Source organism: Sturnira hondurensis, unplaced genomic scaffold (assembly GCF_014824575.4).
Source record: "Sturnira hondurensis isolate 20B ecotype Veracruz unplaced genomic scaffold, ASM1482457v3 Scaffold0014384, whole genome shotgun sequence".
Lineage (NCBI taxonomy): Eukaryota > Metazoa > Chordata > Mammalia > Chiroptera > Phyllostomidae > Sturnira > Sturnira hondurensis.
In genome coordinates, this window is record NW_028087015.1 from 15730234 (window position 1) to 15749694 (window position 19461).

The 19461-nt window shown below is 41.9% G+C and overlaps 1 protein-coding gene across 3 annotated transcripts in view; it reads right to left on the reverse strand.

Annotated features, from left to right (window-relative positions):
• CTNND2 (catenin delta 2) overlaps positions 1-19461 on the reverse strand; it is an 837284-nt gene that overhangs the window by 192441 nt on the left and 625382 nt on the right. For all 3 annotated transcript variants that reach the window (XM_037063010.1, XM_037063012.1, XM_037063011.1), the window contains one exon: positions 16970-17183. In XM_037063010.1, coding sequence (XP_036918905.1) covers positions 16970-17183 — 214 coding nt within the window. The remainder of the gene's footprint in view (positions 1-16969; positions 17184-19461) is intronic.

Here is a 19461-nt window from a genome sequence, read left to right on the forward strand (position 1 = left end):
TAACATTGAAGCATTAAAAGGAAAAAAAGATACCCATGACTGATTTAGGACTCACTTTTAAATGTACCTTGAAGCATAAATGATGCTCGTGTGCTTGACACAGTGGAGAACCTTTGTACCAGGATGTCTGCAAGGATGCAGGCTAGTCTATTAATGCCCCTGACCCCCCAAGGCAGGTACCACCAGTCCGTCCTCCATCTCTGTTCAAGAGCTTAGCTGGCGGGACTTACTTGGACCTGCCCCTTCATAGCAAACCTGCCAGTGTGAGCTGGCTCCTCAGAGCACTGACCTGAAACACGCCCACTTATATAGGGGTTCCTGTGCAGTGGGGTGACGGGTCACATCTGAGCCGACACTTCCATCCACTGCTGAGTTCAGACAGGACCAGTGCTCTGGCAGCCTGGAGACAGGGGCTGGCAGGCCCAGGAGGTGGTTCTGGGGAAGAACTTTTGCCCTGTGCACTGTGGGTACCTGGGTGCATCTGAGGAGGTGAGGAGAACTAGGAAGAGACTGGCAAATGGGGCGGGGAAATCCTCCAAGGAGAGAGAACTGATGTGAGTGAAAACCAGTCACCAGGTATCATGAGCAGGACGCAGAAATGCGGAGTGTGGCCTCAAGGACCATAGTGGGAGCCATGGCTTGAATATTTCCCCAGTCAGCCATCAGAAAGGCACCAGGTAAAGATGGAAAAAACTATTTTTGTAATGCCGGGGGCATATGCAGCACTGTGAAGGGACTCCAGGACAAATTGTAATGCAAAGGGCAGTGGGCCTTTCTTGTTCTCTGAGCTACAAACTGCTTCCTGACGTAGCCTCCTGGAGGCTCAGGGCAGACACCTGTGGGGGTACTTTGCTCACGGAGCAGCAGGTGAGGCCATGACAACCAGCAGAGCAGTGCATGCCATGCCCAGGGAAGCAGCAGCAACTAGAGGGGGAAACTACAAAGCCTTGTAGCACGGTGGAGGTTCCTGCTAAGCCCAGTGTATAAAACAGACACATAAAGGAAGCTGGGAACAGCAGTTCTAATACAGAGTGGCAGACAGGGCTGTGTGAGCAACATAAATGTGTAACAAACACAGAGGCTCCTTGAATGATGTGTGTAAGTATGCCTCTATGTGTGCTTGCTGGTATGTCTGTGTTTGTGTGGGCAAGTCTGCATGGCACAGGCATTCCTTATGTGTGTGTGCATGCTTGAGTGTGCATGCTAGTGCTTTTTATTTTTCAGAGAAGAGAAATGAATGGGAGATACTTAGCATTTTAAGTAGATTTTCCTTAACTTCAGCCTCTTTCTTGCCCCATCTATGTATAGGTAAATTTATTCTACAATCCACAGACACTCTCAAAACTCTGAATGCAGGTGACTGCCCTCCACTTACCTCCTCCAACCTGTAGTGCCTGTTTCTCTCCCAAGGATTCAATAGTTATTTGCAAAAGAAATGGGGTCATATATGACCCAGCAATCCCTGTTCTGGGTCTCTCCACCCCAAAATTGAAAACACATATTCATTAAGATATATGTACACCTATTTCACTCAAACATTATTCACTAGATACAAGAGATGGACAGAACCTAATGCCCTTCAATGGATGACTGCATAAAGATGTACCATATATACAATGGAATACTACTCAGATATAAAAAAGAATACCATTTGCAACTATCTGGAGGGATCTTAGAAGTCTTGCGCTAAATGAAATGATTCAGACAGAAAAGGACAAGAACCATAGCATTTCACTCATTTGTGGAATATAAAACAGAAAGCAAAAACCTAACAAACCAACTCAGAGACCCAGACAGCAGAATGGTGGGTACCACAGGGGAAGGATGGAGATGTAGAAGGGGGCAAAAGTGGTCAAATTGCTGGTGATGGAAGAAGGCCAGACTTTGGGTGGTGAACACAACACAGTGTGTGGGTGATGTATTATAGAAATGTACACTTGAAACTTATACAATGTTATTAACCAATGTTACCCGAATATATTTAATTTTTAAAAAAGAATGTTGTAATTAAGCAAAAAATAAAGAAATTGAGAACAGTTAGAGGGGAGGCATGATGCTAAGAGGAGCTGTGGGCTGGAGGCCTTGCAAATTTTACATCAGACAGACTTTCTGTGGCCTAATGATATTTTAGAAAGTGATTTGCATAGATATAGCTGTTTCCATAGCAACTCAAATAGTGTTATGTAATACCACGGCCCTAATGGAAGCTTTAGCAAAGCTACCTAGAAATGGCGAGGGGACTCCCTAGAGGTAAAAGGACTTTTAATAAGACCCTGGTGTTTGGAGGTCCATCAGCAAACTGCAGAAAGGTATTCTTTGCCTTTCAAGGATGTGTGGCTTATTTAATGAGACTTGGGCCTTGCTTCCAGGAGAAGTCTCATCCTTGGATCACATGATCATTTCTTTTCAATCCTATTTTCATCAGGTTCAAGTTAAAAATACCTAATCATGCTCAATGTGAAGTTTATACATGACAATACAATTTCACATCTGTGTTTACACACTCCAATAGCCAAGTTAATAGCAAGGGCAGTTTTGCAGAAAATTATTCAATTGACAGACTGATTGAAAATCCTAAAGGATTCATGTTCATCGCATAACCACAACTGTGTCTTCAGCCCAAATGTTTACTTCCTGTTAGTTTAACAAGGCATTAGGAAGCCTCCTGCAAGTGTCACAGAAGATAAAGTAAATTTACACCATGATGCCTATACAGGTCCTCGATGCAGGATGCATGTGATCCAGTGTATATAAGCGACAACATGTACCAGTAAAAACCTCCAGGGCCAACAGCTAAGAGGAGGTGTCTCCATCACCACTCACCCTTGCTCTGGGAGAGGTACCACGAAGCTGAGGCTCCACAGCCAAAGCAACTGTATTTAGTTTTCTTCTCTCTTCTTAACTCTCTCTTTTCTTTCATCATCCTGAACATGCTTGGAGCCAATATAAAATTAAACATCTAATCCATCCAGACTATGAGAGCACTTAAAATCAAACAAAGACTGATACCAAAACCAAAACTGCTCCAGTTAATATCCAAGGCTTCTTTGTACCACTAACATTTTTTTACTGCTTTGGACCCCCATTTCTCAGCCTCAGATTTCCAAGCATATTACTACTTCTCATTCAACTTACAGAGAAAGAATTTTGAATAAAGAATAAAAGATGGAGGACAATCTTCTTAATCTAAAAAAAACCTCTTAACATAAAATATCAGGAACACAAGTAACTTTTCTTACTTTTGATACTTCTGAATGTAAATTTATGGTTTAATATAAGTAGACACTTGCGCCTTGACTTAGGATGGGGTTATGTCCTGATAAACCCATCCGAAGTCAAAAAGGCACTTAATACACCTAAGCTACCAAACATCAGAGCTCAGCCTAGCCCACCTTAAGCGTGCTCAGAACACAATCTCCAAACCACTGGCAACACAGTGCACTGTAGTGTATTTATCGTTTATCCTCCTGACCATGTGGCTGACTGGAGCGGTGGCTAATTTCTGCTGCCTGGCATCATGAGAGAGTATTTTCCACATATCACTAGCCTGGAAAAGATCAAAATTCTAAATTTGAAGTATGGTCTCATATGAATGCAGACGGTGTTCACACCATCATAGAGTCGGAAAATCCTAAGTCAAATTATTTTAAGCTGGTGGCCACCTGTATCTGAAAACCAGACCAGAGTGAAAGCTCATGTTTGATTTTAATGAAGTGACTGCAAAGATAAGCTCTGGATACTCTATTTGTGAACAGATGAGTTTGCCCCTTGAAAATGGAACTGAGTTTATGAATTAAAATCCATTTTCTAAAAAATCAATCCAACATGCATGGCCGCCAAATGATAGGCAGGGTGAGTGGCTCTTTGGCTGGCATGAATCAGTGATGAAATACTACTTGTGTTTGTCATGGGATGGCTGTGTGCGAAGTACTGCCAACTTTGGTGTGCAAATTTCTGTGTTTTAAAAGTAGCGATTTAAAAAGTTCCCAAACTTTTAAGTTGGGCAACTGTCATTCATGCAATACATTAATTGTTGCTCACTACTGTGAATTAATATTTAATTTGGGCCAGTTTTCTCTCATTGAAGAGAACAATGTTGACCCTAGGAGTACTTCTACCAACATATGTGTGGAGTAAGGCGAGTTCTGTGGAAAACTAGCAAGCACCATTCTCATAATTCCCTTCCCTCCAAAGGCACTCAGCTCCTAGAGAGGTATTAAAAGGCAAGTTTGCATGGAGGAGAACAGAACCCTTCGAGGCAGGCAGCAATAGGCCTTGATGCATGGAAGGTCAAAACAGCAGACATACAGAAGGGACCTACTCTGCGTGGGAGTCTGTGTGCAAGTGTGCACATGCTCAGCCACACATGCTAAGTATGACACAGTAAAATTTATTCCATGAAAGGAGCAGTGATTCTATGAGGATGTATGGGGGATTCGCCCCTACAACTTGCTCGCCTCATGGTTCATTCCCTTGTTACCATCATGTGAAAGACTCAGGTCTGTCGACAGCCACACCCTCCTGAAGGCACCCCATCTTGTTTGAAAGACTCATGTCCGTCTTTAAAACCCATTACACATATGACTTTCTCCATTAAGTCTTTCCTCATCTTAATTGAGAATTCTCTTTCTTCTAAGCTCCCCTGGCCCTCTCTCGGTGCTTACTTTGTGGAAGAGTTATCCATATGGGTACCCTCTCTCACACTTGATCGATAACTCCCTGAGAACCAAACGCATGTCTACATTATTTTTTTTATGTCCACATTATTTTTATATTTTATTTTGCCCTCACCACCTTACACATTTTGCTGTTCAGACACAGAGTAGAGCCCATAGAAAAGAATGAAGGTGGACAGAAAAATCAGCTGCTAAGGACAAAGTACTTATTTTTCTGGGACTAGAGGTCTCCACAACACAGGTCCCTGTGTCAAGAAATCATTTCACAGAGATCATTTTTCTGTGAACTCCCTTGGAAGGACGCCTAGCTGCTGGCACACGGCTGCCGTGTTGGCAAATATCCCACAAGCCATGATGGGCAGCCCCTGGGAGGAGCGAGTCACCGAGTGAAACAAACGAAGCTGACGCTTCACCCTGCCAGGTTGAGTTCCATCCTCTAAGCAACAACCAGGAAGGACATTTATTTTGAACATTTCATCAGCAGCAACAAATAAAAACATCTGTTGGAAAGGAAACCAGGTGTTGGGCAGGAGAGGCAGAGATTCTTTCATCCTCCCCTCTTCTCCAGCATCCAGTGGGGATTTCCACGTTGTGTTCGTTAACACTAGTTAATGTAATTTTTGTGATAATTGTAGAGCAAATAGAGCAAACTCTCAAACATAATTAGAGAAAAGTGTTTCTAATTAACTTGTAACTAGTGAGTCACAACGTAGAGGCACAAATCAGTTATGCATTGTCAGACCTAACAAGTAAATCACACTGTACATTTCCATCGGGCAAGTAGAACAGAATGCACTCGGCAGCACTTTTCTTTGAACCTTCAGAACATTTCGCACACCTTGAATTCCAAGTCTACACAGGTATGCTTCATATCGTCAGCACCAGTGATTGTGGAGACTGGAAATGAGGGCGACCTCAGTCTGATGACACTACAGTTAAAATGGGTGATGGGCAGAAGGCTCGGAGGGGAGTACAGAGGTTCTGATGGAACCCAGGAGGATCTGTGGGAAGCAGAGGACCACGACAGGTGCAAGCCCCACCCCGGCGAATGGTGCCATCAGATAGTGTTGCTTATTCCTGACTGTAACTTAGGGGACTGCTACAGACGATTTCTGCTATGTTTGTTAGAGGGGACTTACGCTTTTTTCTCTCCCACATAAACAAGCACATTTGGTCAGAGGTAACCTTAAATTCATTTTAATATGCAAAAAATAATAAATGAGCCATTTTTGGATAATTTAGTTATTGAATACTATCAGCAACAAATTATTTTGGTATCTCTCAAAACATGTCCATGCCTCCTAACCCCCCACCACTTGGAGGCTGTCCATCGTGGTCCATTGTTGTCCCAGAGAGACAATGTCCCTCTGGAGACAACTCTCCAGAGAGGGTAGAAAGCGACGTTCTTCAAACACGCATGATTGTGAGAATTCCCAGAGAGCCTGGGTAAAAATGTAGATTGCCAGGTTATTACCATGGGGACTTGGGGCCCAGAACTCCGGAGTTGATCAGGGGGAGTTGGAAAATCATTGTGTAAGGCACGCAGGACATGGAAATAAATCTAGGGAATGGGCCACCCAACAGCTGTGACCCTGAGCACCCTCCTTTAAATCTCGCCTCAGAGGACCGCTGGCTGTATCCAGGGCACCCAGCACAATGACTGAATTTATCTATCCCTTGCTGGGCTACAAAAGTGCAACGAATACCTTGATTCTCAGGTTAGGCTCTTTGTGGAACAGTAAGAATATAAAAGGCAGGAAATAATGTGACATATCAGCCCTAGAAACAGCCATCCGTGTCCTGCTTTCTGGCATGCGACATAAAGCAGGCTTCCAAGGCTGACATGCTTAGTCAACAAGTCAGTATCTTACCACCACATAAACTGGTATGAACTACAGCTCCTTTAAACACATTGTATATCAAAATGTCTTGCTCACTGGAATATAGGTGCCACCGTCTTGGTCATTAATAAGAGAGCCACACTGTAGGGAAGGATGATCTGTGACTGGGAGGAGTCTGGGTTTCTGAAGAATGTGGGCCAGGGAGAAATGATCACCCTGGCACATTTAAACTCTATACCTCATTTACGGGAAATAGCAAGGAACTCTCCTCTAAATCAACACGCCATTATTTGGGTCTTTTCATTTCTTCAAGCTGAGCTTCAGTCCTATCCCTTGCTAATCTCCTTAGCCTGCTTCATTGGTTATCATAGCACCTGCCACTCCCTGAAATTACAGCTTTACTGTCTGCCTTCTCCACCACAACACAGCCCCCACAAGGTCTCTGAGTTTTAGGCTTGAAACACTCGGCAATGGTTCTGCTAATGGATACTGAAATTATGCTTAATGTCTTCATATAATTCCCTTATTTTTATATAAATTAACTGAAATCCAAGACCCCTCCCAACTGTGCCCTTTCTTTCTCACCTTCTCCATCCAGATCCCTGGAACACGAGCATTAATTATCACCTGGGCCTTTAGGACGAGCACTCTAGGGATGGTCTATAGCCATAGGGTACCTGGGTATTCATTCACCCTTGTATCTTAAGCATCTAAACTTCACTGCCACAGAGCAGACGCTCAACTAACACTTGTTTAATGAATGAGATACACACTCTACAGAGCTGCTTCAATCTTTAGGACTAAGAGTGGGGGTGGTGAGATACACACTCTACAGAGCTGCTTCAATCTTTAGGACTAAGAGTGGGGGTGGATAGGAAGTTAATGAGGTGAATTTCTTAATTGGATTAGACTCAGCCTAGCTGGGGAGAAAACTAGGGATCAGAGCTAGTGCTGAAGATTATAAGTTTTTGCCCTTTGCATTTGGACATAATTGGGCTATCTGTTATAGAGAGAAAGGCTATCTCAACAAAATGCTTAGCTCCTGCTTTGGAGAGGTGAACCTGGCCTCTGGGTTGTTATAGAGAGAGAACGCTAACATATTTAAAATGACAGGACATAAGAGCAGAATCTGCATCTCTGTAAAAAATTGTGAAACACATAGCTGGTTAGGAGACGAGTTGGGGTCAAGAGGCAGATCAAACACCACACTTGTCTCCTCTCCCCTTCAGGGATCCATTAGAATTAACAGCAATGGGCTGCTGGGGAATGATTCTTCCCCAGACCTGCTCTTTCCTGCCTGTGAATGGAGCATAATTAACGTAACACAGTCTCTCCTACCCTGTCTCATTCCTTCTCCGGGAGGGAGAGGGACTTACCAAGTAATTTGTGGGCATGAATAGCTTGGTTCAACTCTGCCTTTCCTCCTCTTGGGAATGCGTGGCCCCCAGGAACATGGATTCCCCTGGTCTTGATGGGGTGTGTCCTAGGGGGGCTGGCAGAGGAGAATGAAGGCTGCCCTGACCCAAATGCTACCTGTGCATGCACGGATACATCTGCCTAATTCTGGGCAAATAGGCCTAGAAATGGACCGCCAGCAGTACTTATTGGCCTCTAGCAATAATGAGAGAGTTGAAAATGTGGCTTCTGCCTTTATTTTGTTCAGAATTTGGCAGTGGAAGAGAGGGTGCAATAGAGGTTCTACAAACTAAGGCCTTGGGGCCAGCCCCCTACTTTTTCACATAAAGTTTTATTGAAACATAGCCACAGCCATTTGTTTACATATTGTCTACTGCTGTTTTCTCCTAATATAGGTAGAATTGAGTTGTATCACAGACCTTGCAGCCTTCAAGCTAAACTAGTTACCATTTAGAAACATCTGCCAACTCTTGTTCTGGAATCCAGAGGAACACTGAAAATGCATGTTACTGCTAGAGCAATGCTTTCAGATTGGGGAGCCAAGGGAAAGTAAAGGGCAGGCAGGGTTCCGTTCTAGCAAACACTGCTATCCATACATATGTTCAAAAGCAGTGTGTCCACCTGAAGAAGTGGGTCTAGCAGGTCAAAAGGTAGAAACTCAGCTGAGCCATCCTGAAAGTTACAGGGGACTGGTAGAGAGAAATGAACCACAGAAACATACCCCATCATAGCAGTCCGGGAGGGGAGGGAGAGGAAGAGGGGGATCTCAGGGCCTGGGTTCAAACAAGCATGGAGCACAGGTGCTCCTGGGTGCACAGGTTTCAGCAACACCAGGAGCAGCTTCAGCTTGGGAATTTGTTGAGGTGATTCTGCAGCCTCTGTAGGGATAGATGATCTCATGCTTTCACAGTACAAAGCAGAGAAATAGCTGGTGTAACACAGGATGGAGGGACGCCTGTTTAGCAAGTAGATAGTGGAAGGTGTGTCATCAGCACACACCCTCTGTGTGCCAGCATCTAAATGTTGCAAGATGACAGCAATGTTTACAATTCCATTTTCCTGAAGAGCAGACAATATGCGTGGATGGACTCATGTGCCCTTGAACTAGTCAATCCATAATACCAAAATGAACTGTTTGCTGGGATTGTTCCTTCTGATTCAATTTGAGGTCAGATTGTGGACTGTGGAAGACAGGCACCAACAGACTGGCCTCGCCTGACTAACCAAATCCAAAGAGATCTTCATTTACTCATTTGTCCTCCAATTCTGGTTGGCAGAATAATGGTCCTCTAACTGTTTCCCCATCCTAATCTCCAGAATCTGTAACTATGTTGCCTTCTAGGGCAAAAGGGACTTGAAGATGTAATTTAAAGATCTTGGGATGGGGAGATTATCCTGGAGATTATCCTGGATTATCCAGTGGCCTAATTTAACCCCATGTGTCCTTAAAAGTAGAGAACCATTGCTGACAGCAGTCAGAGGGAAATGTGTCTATGGAATACTTATCAAAGATGTAATATTGCTGGCTTTGAAGATAGGAAGTAGGTCACTAGTCAAGGAATGCAGAAAGCCTCTAGAAGCTGAAAAAAAAAAGGCAAGGGCTACCCCCTAAGGTCACCAGAAAGGAACACAGTTCAGCTGATGTGTGATTCTAGTCCAGTGAGACTTGGGTTGGACTCCTAACCACCAGAACTGGAAGAAAATTAATTTGCATTTCTGAAACAGCAAATCTGTGGAAGTTTGTTGTAGCAGCAATTGGCAACTAGTACAGACTCTACTGAGAGGCTACCGTGGCCTCAGCTGGAACTGGTCTCTAGGTATAACTGTGTGTAGGGTAACTGCTCTTAGGGCTTGGAACGGCTTCTTTTCTAAAGGGGATGGGCACGGGCCAAGGTTTGTGAACACCCTGAACAGTGAGACAAGTGGGAGTTGACACTGAGATAATGCATCTGTTGAGGTCCTGAAAGTGTGGCACCAATTCCAGTGTGAGGCAACTCCACTTTCTGAAGAAACCAGACCTTGAGGAGGCATGGAGAATCCTTCTGGTGAAGACGGTATAGAATAAGAAAGTTGGAAAAAAATGGTTTTCACACTTTAGTTAACTCAAGAATTGAGGACTTTGAACTTAAACACACAATGGCAAGAGATATTGATTTTTAGACTTTAATTCCTTTGAACTTTAATGTCTTTGGACTTCAACATGAAAGTGGATTTGGGCTTTGATTTTTAATTCCTCTTTGGAAATTTGATATTTGGTGGGGTTTACATTAAAATTCAAAGCATGTCTACATCGCTGGCATTTCATTACTGGTGTGTCTCTACTCATTTGTATCTTTATGATGCTGTTTAATTTTGTTACACACAAGGACTCCTAGGTTATAAAGCCCCATGAAGATGCAGGAAAGGTTATCTCAACAAAATGTTTAGCTCCTGCTTTGGAGAGGTGAACCTGGCTTCTGGGTGGTCATGGAAAATAAGGTAAGAGAAAAAAACAGGCTGGAAGATGTTAGTGGGGAAAATGCTTTTCTGTTCCAATGTCTTCTCCTATTAAGGGTGTTTAATTAAAGTTACATCAAAGACTCCATTTGAAATAGTAAGCCTATACTTGGCTAAGAGACTGTAAGTGGTGCCTCCAACCTAACTTCTATCAGCAACAGAGATAATATTTAGCAATATTTATACTTTGTCTTATCGAACTGATCCAAACTCATATAGAAATATACCCTTTTTAAGGGACATAATGAAATAAAGAAGAGAATGAGCAGTGAAATACAGGAGTAATTGAGCAGTGAGAACTTTCACCACATTTCTGCAATATGCAAAACAAATGAAGGTGAGTTGGCAGGTAAAATCTGAGGAGAAGCCAACACAGCCCAGGATATGCAGAGGGGACTCTGTCCTGATGGCCAAATGAGGTGGCTAATTGTCCTGGTGGTACACTAAGAAAGACTCATGCTCAGAGAAGGCACCTCTCTGTTGTTCTCTGCATTCATGTTGTATGCAGAAATGAGAAGGGAGGCTACCGAAGGGTGATTGACTGAAGAAAACAATGGCCCGCCCTGTCACTCTCCACTCCTACCGAGGTGAAGAAACTACCCAGCTGCCAGAAAATTACTGACTCCTCTCTCCAGACCACACAAATAAGCAAAATAAACAACTGAGGAGAATATTTCCCAAAGAGGTTGACTGCACTGGGGGAGAACTAAAGAGTTGCCATGGAGATCTGAGCATTAGAGAAAAGTCTTCCTCGTGTGGGTACTACAGGGACTCCCCATCACAGAGCTCACTCCTTCCTACCAGCTGGAGTCAAGCTCACCATTAATAAGCTTCACCGATGCACACAGGGCTCAAATTCTTTCTTTCTCTTATCTTAAAAATGAGGGTCTCTATACCTTTAAACTAAGCCTGCAAAAACAATAAGAAAGAATCCTATAAAAGCAAGTAGAAAAAATATGACACCAGAGAGAAGTGAGATGATTCATGATAAAGAGAAAAACAAACCTTAGTTTTAAATAATATCCTTAGAGAAATTCAAGAATAGTTGATATTCATAAAATAAGAACAGATTACTAAAAATAGCATAGAGTTCTTAGATTGAAAGTGATGGTGGTGGTGATGATATCTCCCTAGATTCCTGATCCCCCCAAACCCCTCACAGACAAGTTGAGGGAAATTCTGGATATTGGAAAAGTCTCTCACAATGTATGATAAAAAGGCAAAGGGCTCCAAATTATATAAAAGTGTAATATAGAGAAAAAAATCCATGAGGTCAGAATCTGACAAATAACAATTCCAGAGAGGACAGTGAAAATGGACATATTCTTAACAAAATAACAGTGCAAACTTCTGACAGTGAAGGTCATGACTCTTTAAATTGGCAGTGTCTGATACCAATGATTTTTTTTTAAAAGGCACAGACTTAGATATATCATCACAGACTTTTATAATATCAAGATTCAAGTTAAATTATAGACAATATTCATTAGAAAAATAGACATGTATGAAGATTTAACACGATATTTTCAAAGTTTCATCTTCTAAGCATCTTTCATTAAGAAATGTATAAGAAAGTAAACCAAGAAAGAGGAAGGCATGAAATCTGGGAGACATGAGTTCCAACCCAGGAGAGCTGTGTGGCAGGTCTAGCAGTCGGTCATCCAAATAAATGTGCCCCCAATACAGAGGATTCTAACAGTGAGAATCTTTGAAATTGATGATGGTTGAACTCTCGAACAAAGTTATGTGGACGGGCATCACAGCTGATGGAGGATCCACTCAGATACAATGTAGAAATGCGCTCCTTTGACAAGCATCCCGTGGGACCCACGTGGGAAAATGTGATTACAGAGACATGCCTGGATCTGCTCTTGTACCATAAGGCAAAGGCTGATCTCTGGCTTTCAAGTTCTTGAATCAAGTTATAGAAAACCTTGGAAGATCGACTATGGTTACAGAAGAAATAGCAAATACAGTCAACCCTGACAATGTGGAAGTCAAGTACAATTACAGAGGTTGTGAATGTAAAGGATAAAAACATGAGAGCACTAATATCCTTATCTTACAAAATGAGTGCTAAGAGATAATGTCTGTGTTAGATGGAAAAATTGGAGACTTAATTTTAAGGTTACCAATTAAATTTGCAAAGGGAACAAAGAGAACGATCCCACCACATGACTATGGTAAGAAGAAGACAGCAACGATGAAAATGAAAAAAATCGTTCTCCATCATAATAGAAAGTCAGTATGAAAAGCCTATAATAATTGATTTGGAGTAAAATAAACATATTGTTTAAAGACATGGAAAAAACTAAAAACCAAGGGCAGAAACAACAAAAGTTAAGGCCGAATGCTTCTGAGGTATCCAGGAGTACAGAGAAGGCAGGGGACTGGTGGTGTTTTCATTATAAGGGTTTTATACCACTTTATTATTTTTTTACCATATATGTTTATTACTTTGAAAAAAAGGAAAGAAGACAATGCATTTAATTATCACTCTTGCTGTTTCCAATGCTTCACAAAAATTGCTTTAAGAAGATGCATTAAGAAATCAGTAAAAGGCAGAAAACTGTTCAATAATTTTAAAAAAGAAAGAGATCAGGCTAATGTGGACCTATTTATTTTAAACACAGCAATACCATAAAACCCTCATCATTCTGTACTTATTTGCATTGCTTTATTTCTCTGACGAACAAATGTGTTTGCTCACCTCTGGGGAAAGGAAAACGACAGTCTGGATTTAAATCTGTATTAGTTTACCAGAGCTGCCGTAACAAATTACCATGGACTGAATGATTTAAATCACAGAAACTTTATTGTCTTGCAGTTCTGGAGGCTACAAGTCCAAGATCAAGGTGTCACCAGGGTTGGTTCCTTTGGAGGGCTACAAGGAGAATCTGTTCCAGGCATCTCTCTGAGTCCTGATGGTTTACTGGCAATCTTTGGTGTTCCTTGACTTACAGATATATCACTTTGATCTCTGCCTTCCTCTGACTGCATCTGTGTTCAAATTTCCCCTTTTCATAAGGACACAAGTCTTATCTGATAAAGATTCACTCTACTCTAGTCTCCTAACTTAACTAATTACATCTGAGTCACATTTGGAGGGACTGTGGCTCAGCACTTCAACCTATGAATTTTGGGGGAACATAATTCAGCTTATAACTTTGGAGACTAGGCATTGACCTAACATTGACCTAACTTCAACTGACCTAACATTACTAAGTAAAATAGTGAAACTGAGATTTGTTTCCTTAAATTAAAGGAAAGACTATTTTGGGTCTCTGAAGTACAAGGTCAAAGCATACACTCTGCTGTCAGAGACATGGCCCTCTGAAGGACACTTCCTTTCAACTGAAATAAAACTTACTGATTAAGTTTTATGCTTCAATACAACCTGCTTTATTATGATTTGTAAAGCACTCTGAAATCTTTAGCTGGGCATTTCAAAATTTAGGTTGATTATTTCCGTATTTACAGAGAGAAAAATTATATTAGTCAAGCCCAAAGGACATGCAGCATTTCTAATCAAAGTTTATTTGCTTTGGGGTATTTCAAGTCATGGCTAGCATATCGTGGCTTCAAGTGAGTTTTAATAAAATTCTGATCATCATCTCACAGTAATTATTGCATAGGAAGAAAATTATTTATTACAAGGCCTAACGGGCAGTATCTATTCTGCCGTGAATAGATATTGCAGTGCAAACAGGCAGCTGTTTTTTAAGTGTGTGTGTTTGGATTGAATGTAAATGTATATAAATACTTCAATTTTAACACTTTATTATTGTTCAAACAGTTTGCCAAGGAATACTCAGTAAATAATTTAAAGCTCTGCAAGATCATTTTGTTCTTTTGGGCTTCTATTGCCTAGAAATTGGCCCTCGAGGTTCTCCTGGATATCTAACCTAGATCTAATCTGAAACCTGGTTTATAAACATGCTTGAATTGTTAAAAATCAGTGAGATGCTTCTTTTGAATGTTTGCTTATAAAACATCCTAGTTTGTAAATATCTAGAGAGGAATTTAAAGCCTCTTAGGCACTGTGAGTGTCTCAGCACGCTTGTTTCCTTGCCCTTGCTAACAAGCAGGAAGGAGACAGCAGCAGAGAAACCCCCTGGGTCCCAGTGGGGCCCCTGTCATCATGCCCTGAGTCCTTACTCCTTGCTGGACTCTGTATTAGTTCCACAAAAAGGTGCAAGGAAGTAGTGTTTCTTCCTTTACATCACTATTTTTTAAACTTACACATGAATATCTAACCTGCTTCCCAAAGGAATGTGAGGTGGGGCATCGTGACAACAGAAGCCAAGGGAGCCTCTTTACTCTTAGGCGTGATTCCACCCCCAGGCCCATCGACACCCTTGCTGCTCATCTTGTTAAGGTTCCCAATGTGGACATGTTCCAAAAGGGACCTCCCTTTTAATGTTTAGCTGCCCGGAATGCACGGGTGGGACAAGTCACAAGAGGGGCCGGGCCCACCCATCGCAGTGGGTGCTGGTGTCCACATCAACGGGGCTGGGCCAGTGTGCGGTCACCTAACCCCAGTCCAGCCCAGGCAGAGGTCCAAGGCTTAGCACACACCTGACCCTGCAGAAATCGAAAAGCATTTGAGAAATGACCTTTGTTCTTCTCAGAACGAGCAGAGAAGAGGCATAGGTACTCCCTCTGTGTATCAAGTATTTACATCTTTCCTACAGCCAAAATTCCAGGAAAAGAAACCTCTTGACATTTGGAAAAGGTTATCTGCCTTTGATGTTTCCCAGTGAGGTTCATGTAAAAATTTTTGATGTTGCCCAAGTGCATTGTAACAGGTGATACCCAGAATCTGTCAGGAGCAGCCAAGGCAACAGAGTAGACAACCGTCAGTTCTTTCACGGTGGCTTCAAACATCGGGAGACACCAAGCCTGCTGCTATGGATGGTGTCGTGGGACAGAGGCAGTGCTACCATTGCCTTTCAGGGTTCAGCTGTCAATCATCTCAACCTTTTGCATGTGGCTGAGTTTCCTTGGCAATGAGATGAGCCACCACAGAGGTCTGTATTGGAGCAAGTGGAAATTTTAGTCAAATCCAATTCTTTTCCAATCATAAAACCGATGCATAAGTAAAGAGGAGAAGGTCCCCTTTCAGCTCTGTTGGCCCCACGTGATCATTGGCAAGTTCTTAATGCACAGAAGGACTGGGAGGTTTTTCATCACTCACACTGAATCCTTTCTCTTGCAGGCATTTCTAATTTAAACACCACCCAGGAAAATAAAGACGGTGTTCACGCTGTAATTGCAGGGAACATTTCCAGTGATTTAACTCATTCCAAACTATCCTACACATCCCAATATGCGAACAATAAGTGTTTGACCTTCCCTGACCAATGTCATCCCATGTTCATTGTGAAATATGACTTTAATAACATCGTGACCCTGAACGACTACTTTTTTTTCCATGAAAACAACTCTTCACTTAGAGAAAGAATAAAATGTTCAGGGTCTAGTTCTAATTTAGCTGAACATGTGAAAGAGACATGACAAGGATCTCAAAGGGAGTAAATTTAAGAAAATACATTGACCGTGAGTGTCTTGAATCAAGACTGAACAAATATTTGTACCTCCAGCTCAAGTAATGTGCTCCTCAGACAAACACATGCACATATAACTTCATCAGCACAGCCACAGAGAAATCCCAGAGCCAAGTCAGAAAGCCAGTGGAATCCTGGATAATTAAAAAATCCATTTTTGAGAGCTAAACTTGCAATCCACTGGCCAAAAACTTGCTTTGCTGAGGTACTCTGATGAACCTAATACCGCCTAGAACAGCCATGTGTACAATCAGGAAGAATAACCCGAAATCCATGTTGAGGACACACCAATGTTATTAGCACTTTAACAAGTGAAATGTGAGGGATGATAGCACATGGCTAATGATTACAGGGTCCACATGTGTCCCAAGAAAGATATGTGTTAAACATGTTACATGGTCTTATCCATATTTCCTGAAGGCTCTAAAAGGTGGTTACTGCAATTATTTCTATGTTACAAAACTCAAAAGTTTTATAATTATGGAAAGTCTTTCATGTTCACTATTGAAAAGTATAAAACCTTGGCACATTGTAGGCATAAATATTTTATTTGAGCAATTAACTAAGTATGATAAGCTCACTGTTGTTAACCACAGTATAAACTAGAATATATACCATATTGGCAATACAGATACTTTGTATCATTATTAATGCCATTCTAAGGATGGTCTGTGGGTATGATAAGATGCTGAACTACTTCTAAATCAAACAATAAAGACTGAAATATGGTGACAGGATATTAGTGAGGGACATGCTGATTGGCGTCTAATGATTTAACTTCATCGGTCCACGTGTATAACGTTTAGTATGCTCTTAGTCATGTGTTTGGTCATTTGCAAACTTACTGGAACTGCCTGCATTGATAGCCCTCGGAGAGGCCTGGACTATATTATTTGCTAGCGCATTTGCTCACATGCTAGAGAATGAAAAATTAGTCTTGAGAGTCAGCTGGGCCGATAATAAGGATTCTAACCTGTGACCAGCTCCCGGATCTCCAGGTCGGTGGTCTTGCGGAGCAGCCTCACCAGCGCTGGGATGCCGCCGCAGTTTTTCAGAGCAATTTTGTTGTCGTCGTTGGCCTTCCCATACACCAAGTTTCTCAAGGCTCCACAGGCACTACGGTGGACTTCCGTCATCCGATGATCCAACAGGTCCACCAGGAGCTGGATGCCTCCTTGTCTCCTTATCTGAAAGAGCAAAGGACACACCGTGTGCCTTAGGGAGGAAGATTCCAGGGCTCCTAGCAAAGCAGTTTTTTCATGTGAAGTAGCTGCTAAAGTTAATTGCACTGAACCGAATTAAAGTGCAGACACGAAAAAGAAAACAAATATGTGCTCTAGTTAGATTTTATTCCATTAACTTGCTTTAATATCCTACTGATAACTTGCTTTAATATCCTACTGATAAAAATTCAAATGCATTTCCTTTCAAGCTATGGAATTTCAGAGGGGTGGTTTTAACTTTCTAATGGGTGTCTCAGACACATCTCTCTATAATAATATGCCACATACTCATGGCATGAAACAGATGGAGGACCAAGAGAATGCGTCTCATCCTAAGACTCACCGCATGCAGCATTGATGTACAGAGTGTTAAAACTATGCTTAATAGGAAAATATCAAAGAACCATAAGCTAAATGAGAAACCAACAGAATTACTGCAAGGATTTTCATCTGAGAAGACATGGAAAATGAAGTCACTCACTATGAGAGACCATCAGAACACCGAGACTAAAGTGTGTTATGCTTAACTTAGGTATGTGGTTAATAACAACAAAAAATCAGTTTTGTTGGCTTTTAACCCATTTGATTTTTTAAAAGCTTTCATTTATTTATCTTTAGAGGGGAAGGGAAGGAGAGAGAGAGAGAAACATCAATGTATGGTTGCCTCTTGTGCATCCTCTGCCGGGAACTGGCCTGCAACCCAGGCATGTGCCCTGACTGGGAATTGAACCTCGATTGGTTCACATGCCCACGCTCAATCCACTGAGCTACACCAGCCAGGGTCCATTTGATTTTTTTAAGTGAATTAAAAAAAACATTGCAATGTGTTTTTAGGTTTTGTTATCTTTTCTATTCTTTACTTTTTAGACCAATTTAAAAATTTAAATTAAACCAATTTCCTAGTTAACATATAGACTATTTTGTGGAATTTTCATTAGCAAAGCTGTATCTGAATGTTTCTGTATTTGTATGAAAAAAATTAAATGACTCATCCAGTAATATCATTTTCTTTTTGTAACATCAACATACCGCAGGGATTGGAGAATTATAATTCGGCATGAAAGAATAAATTTTGCACCTTTCCTACTTAGTTTTCTTATTATAGAAAACTCATTCATCTTACAGATGTGTCAGGGTGCATGGTTCAGCCCTCCAACTCCTTCACAGGTACTGTGATTCTACTTTCTCTGTGAGGCTAGCCCAACCATACTATTTAAAACTGCAGTCTGAAACATACTCCACCCCAATTTAGCCTTCTTGTTTTACTTTAGTCTCTTACAGGATTCTTCACAGCACTTGTTATGCTCTAACTTCTTTTTTTGAAGGATTTTTATTTATTTTTTTTAGAGAGAAGGGAAGGAAAGGAGAAAGAGCAAGGAGAAACATCAGCGTGTGGTTGTCTCTTGTGTGTCCCCTACTGGGAACCTGGCCTGCAACCCAGGCATGTGCTCTGACTGGGAATCAAACTGGCGATCCTTCGGTTTGCAGGCTGGTGCTCAATTCACTCAGCCACACCAGCCAGGGCTAACTTCTTGTTATAATTGTTGTTGTCTGTCTTCTGCTGGAAGTATGTTTTTGGAGGGCAAATCTCTTGGTTGTATTCACTGATAAACTCTATCCCTATCCCCAGTGTAAGACCAGGCACAGAGTAGATGTTCAGTAAACGTTCACTGAGTGAATTAGGAGGGAGAGTATTTTACTTGTTACAATAGTATTTCTCAGATTAGCTAACACCCAGCTTTTCAAAAATGAGTAATTCCCTTTTTGCACCCAGCTAAGACCAACTCTGAGGGCTACAGAAGACCTTCCACACCAGCTTACAAAAGAATGAAGGCCTGCACCACTCCCAGGAGATGGCCATCTGATGAGAAAATATCCCTGTAGGACGTATTTTCAACCATCTACAAAATGAAAAGAGAAAAAGTTGCAATGCTTAGATCTCACAGACTCTAGGTCTGCAGAAAGCGTGAAGGTGGTGTTTCGTGTATTTTACCTCCTGGGAGAAGAGGACCAGGAAGGAAGAGGGAGACCGTGGGTCATGAATTCCCTGAGGTGCCTGCACAGCCTGCGGTGGGGGCGGGAGGGGGGCGGGGGGAGAGCACCCAGGGCTGTTGCTAAAGAGATTATTGGGTCAATATTCAACAGAGAAAATGGATCAGAAAACAACTTTTTCCCAATTTACAGTTTTACCCAGTACCTGCTTGGCACCCACCTAAGACAGATGAAAGTTTGTACCACTGTC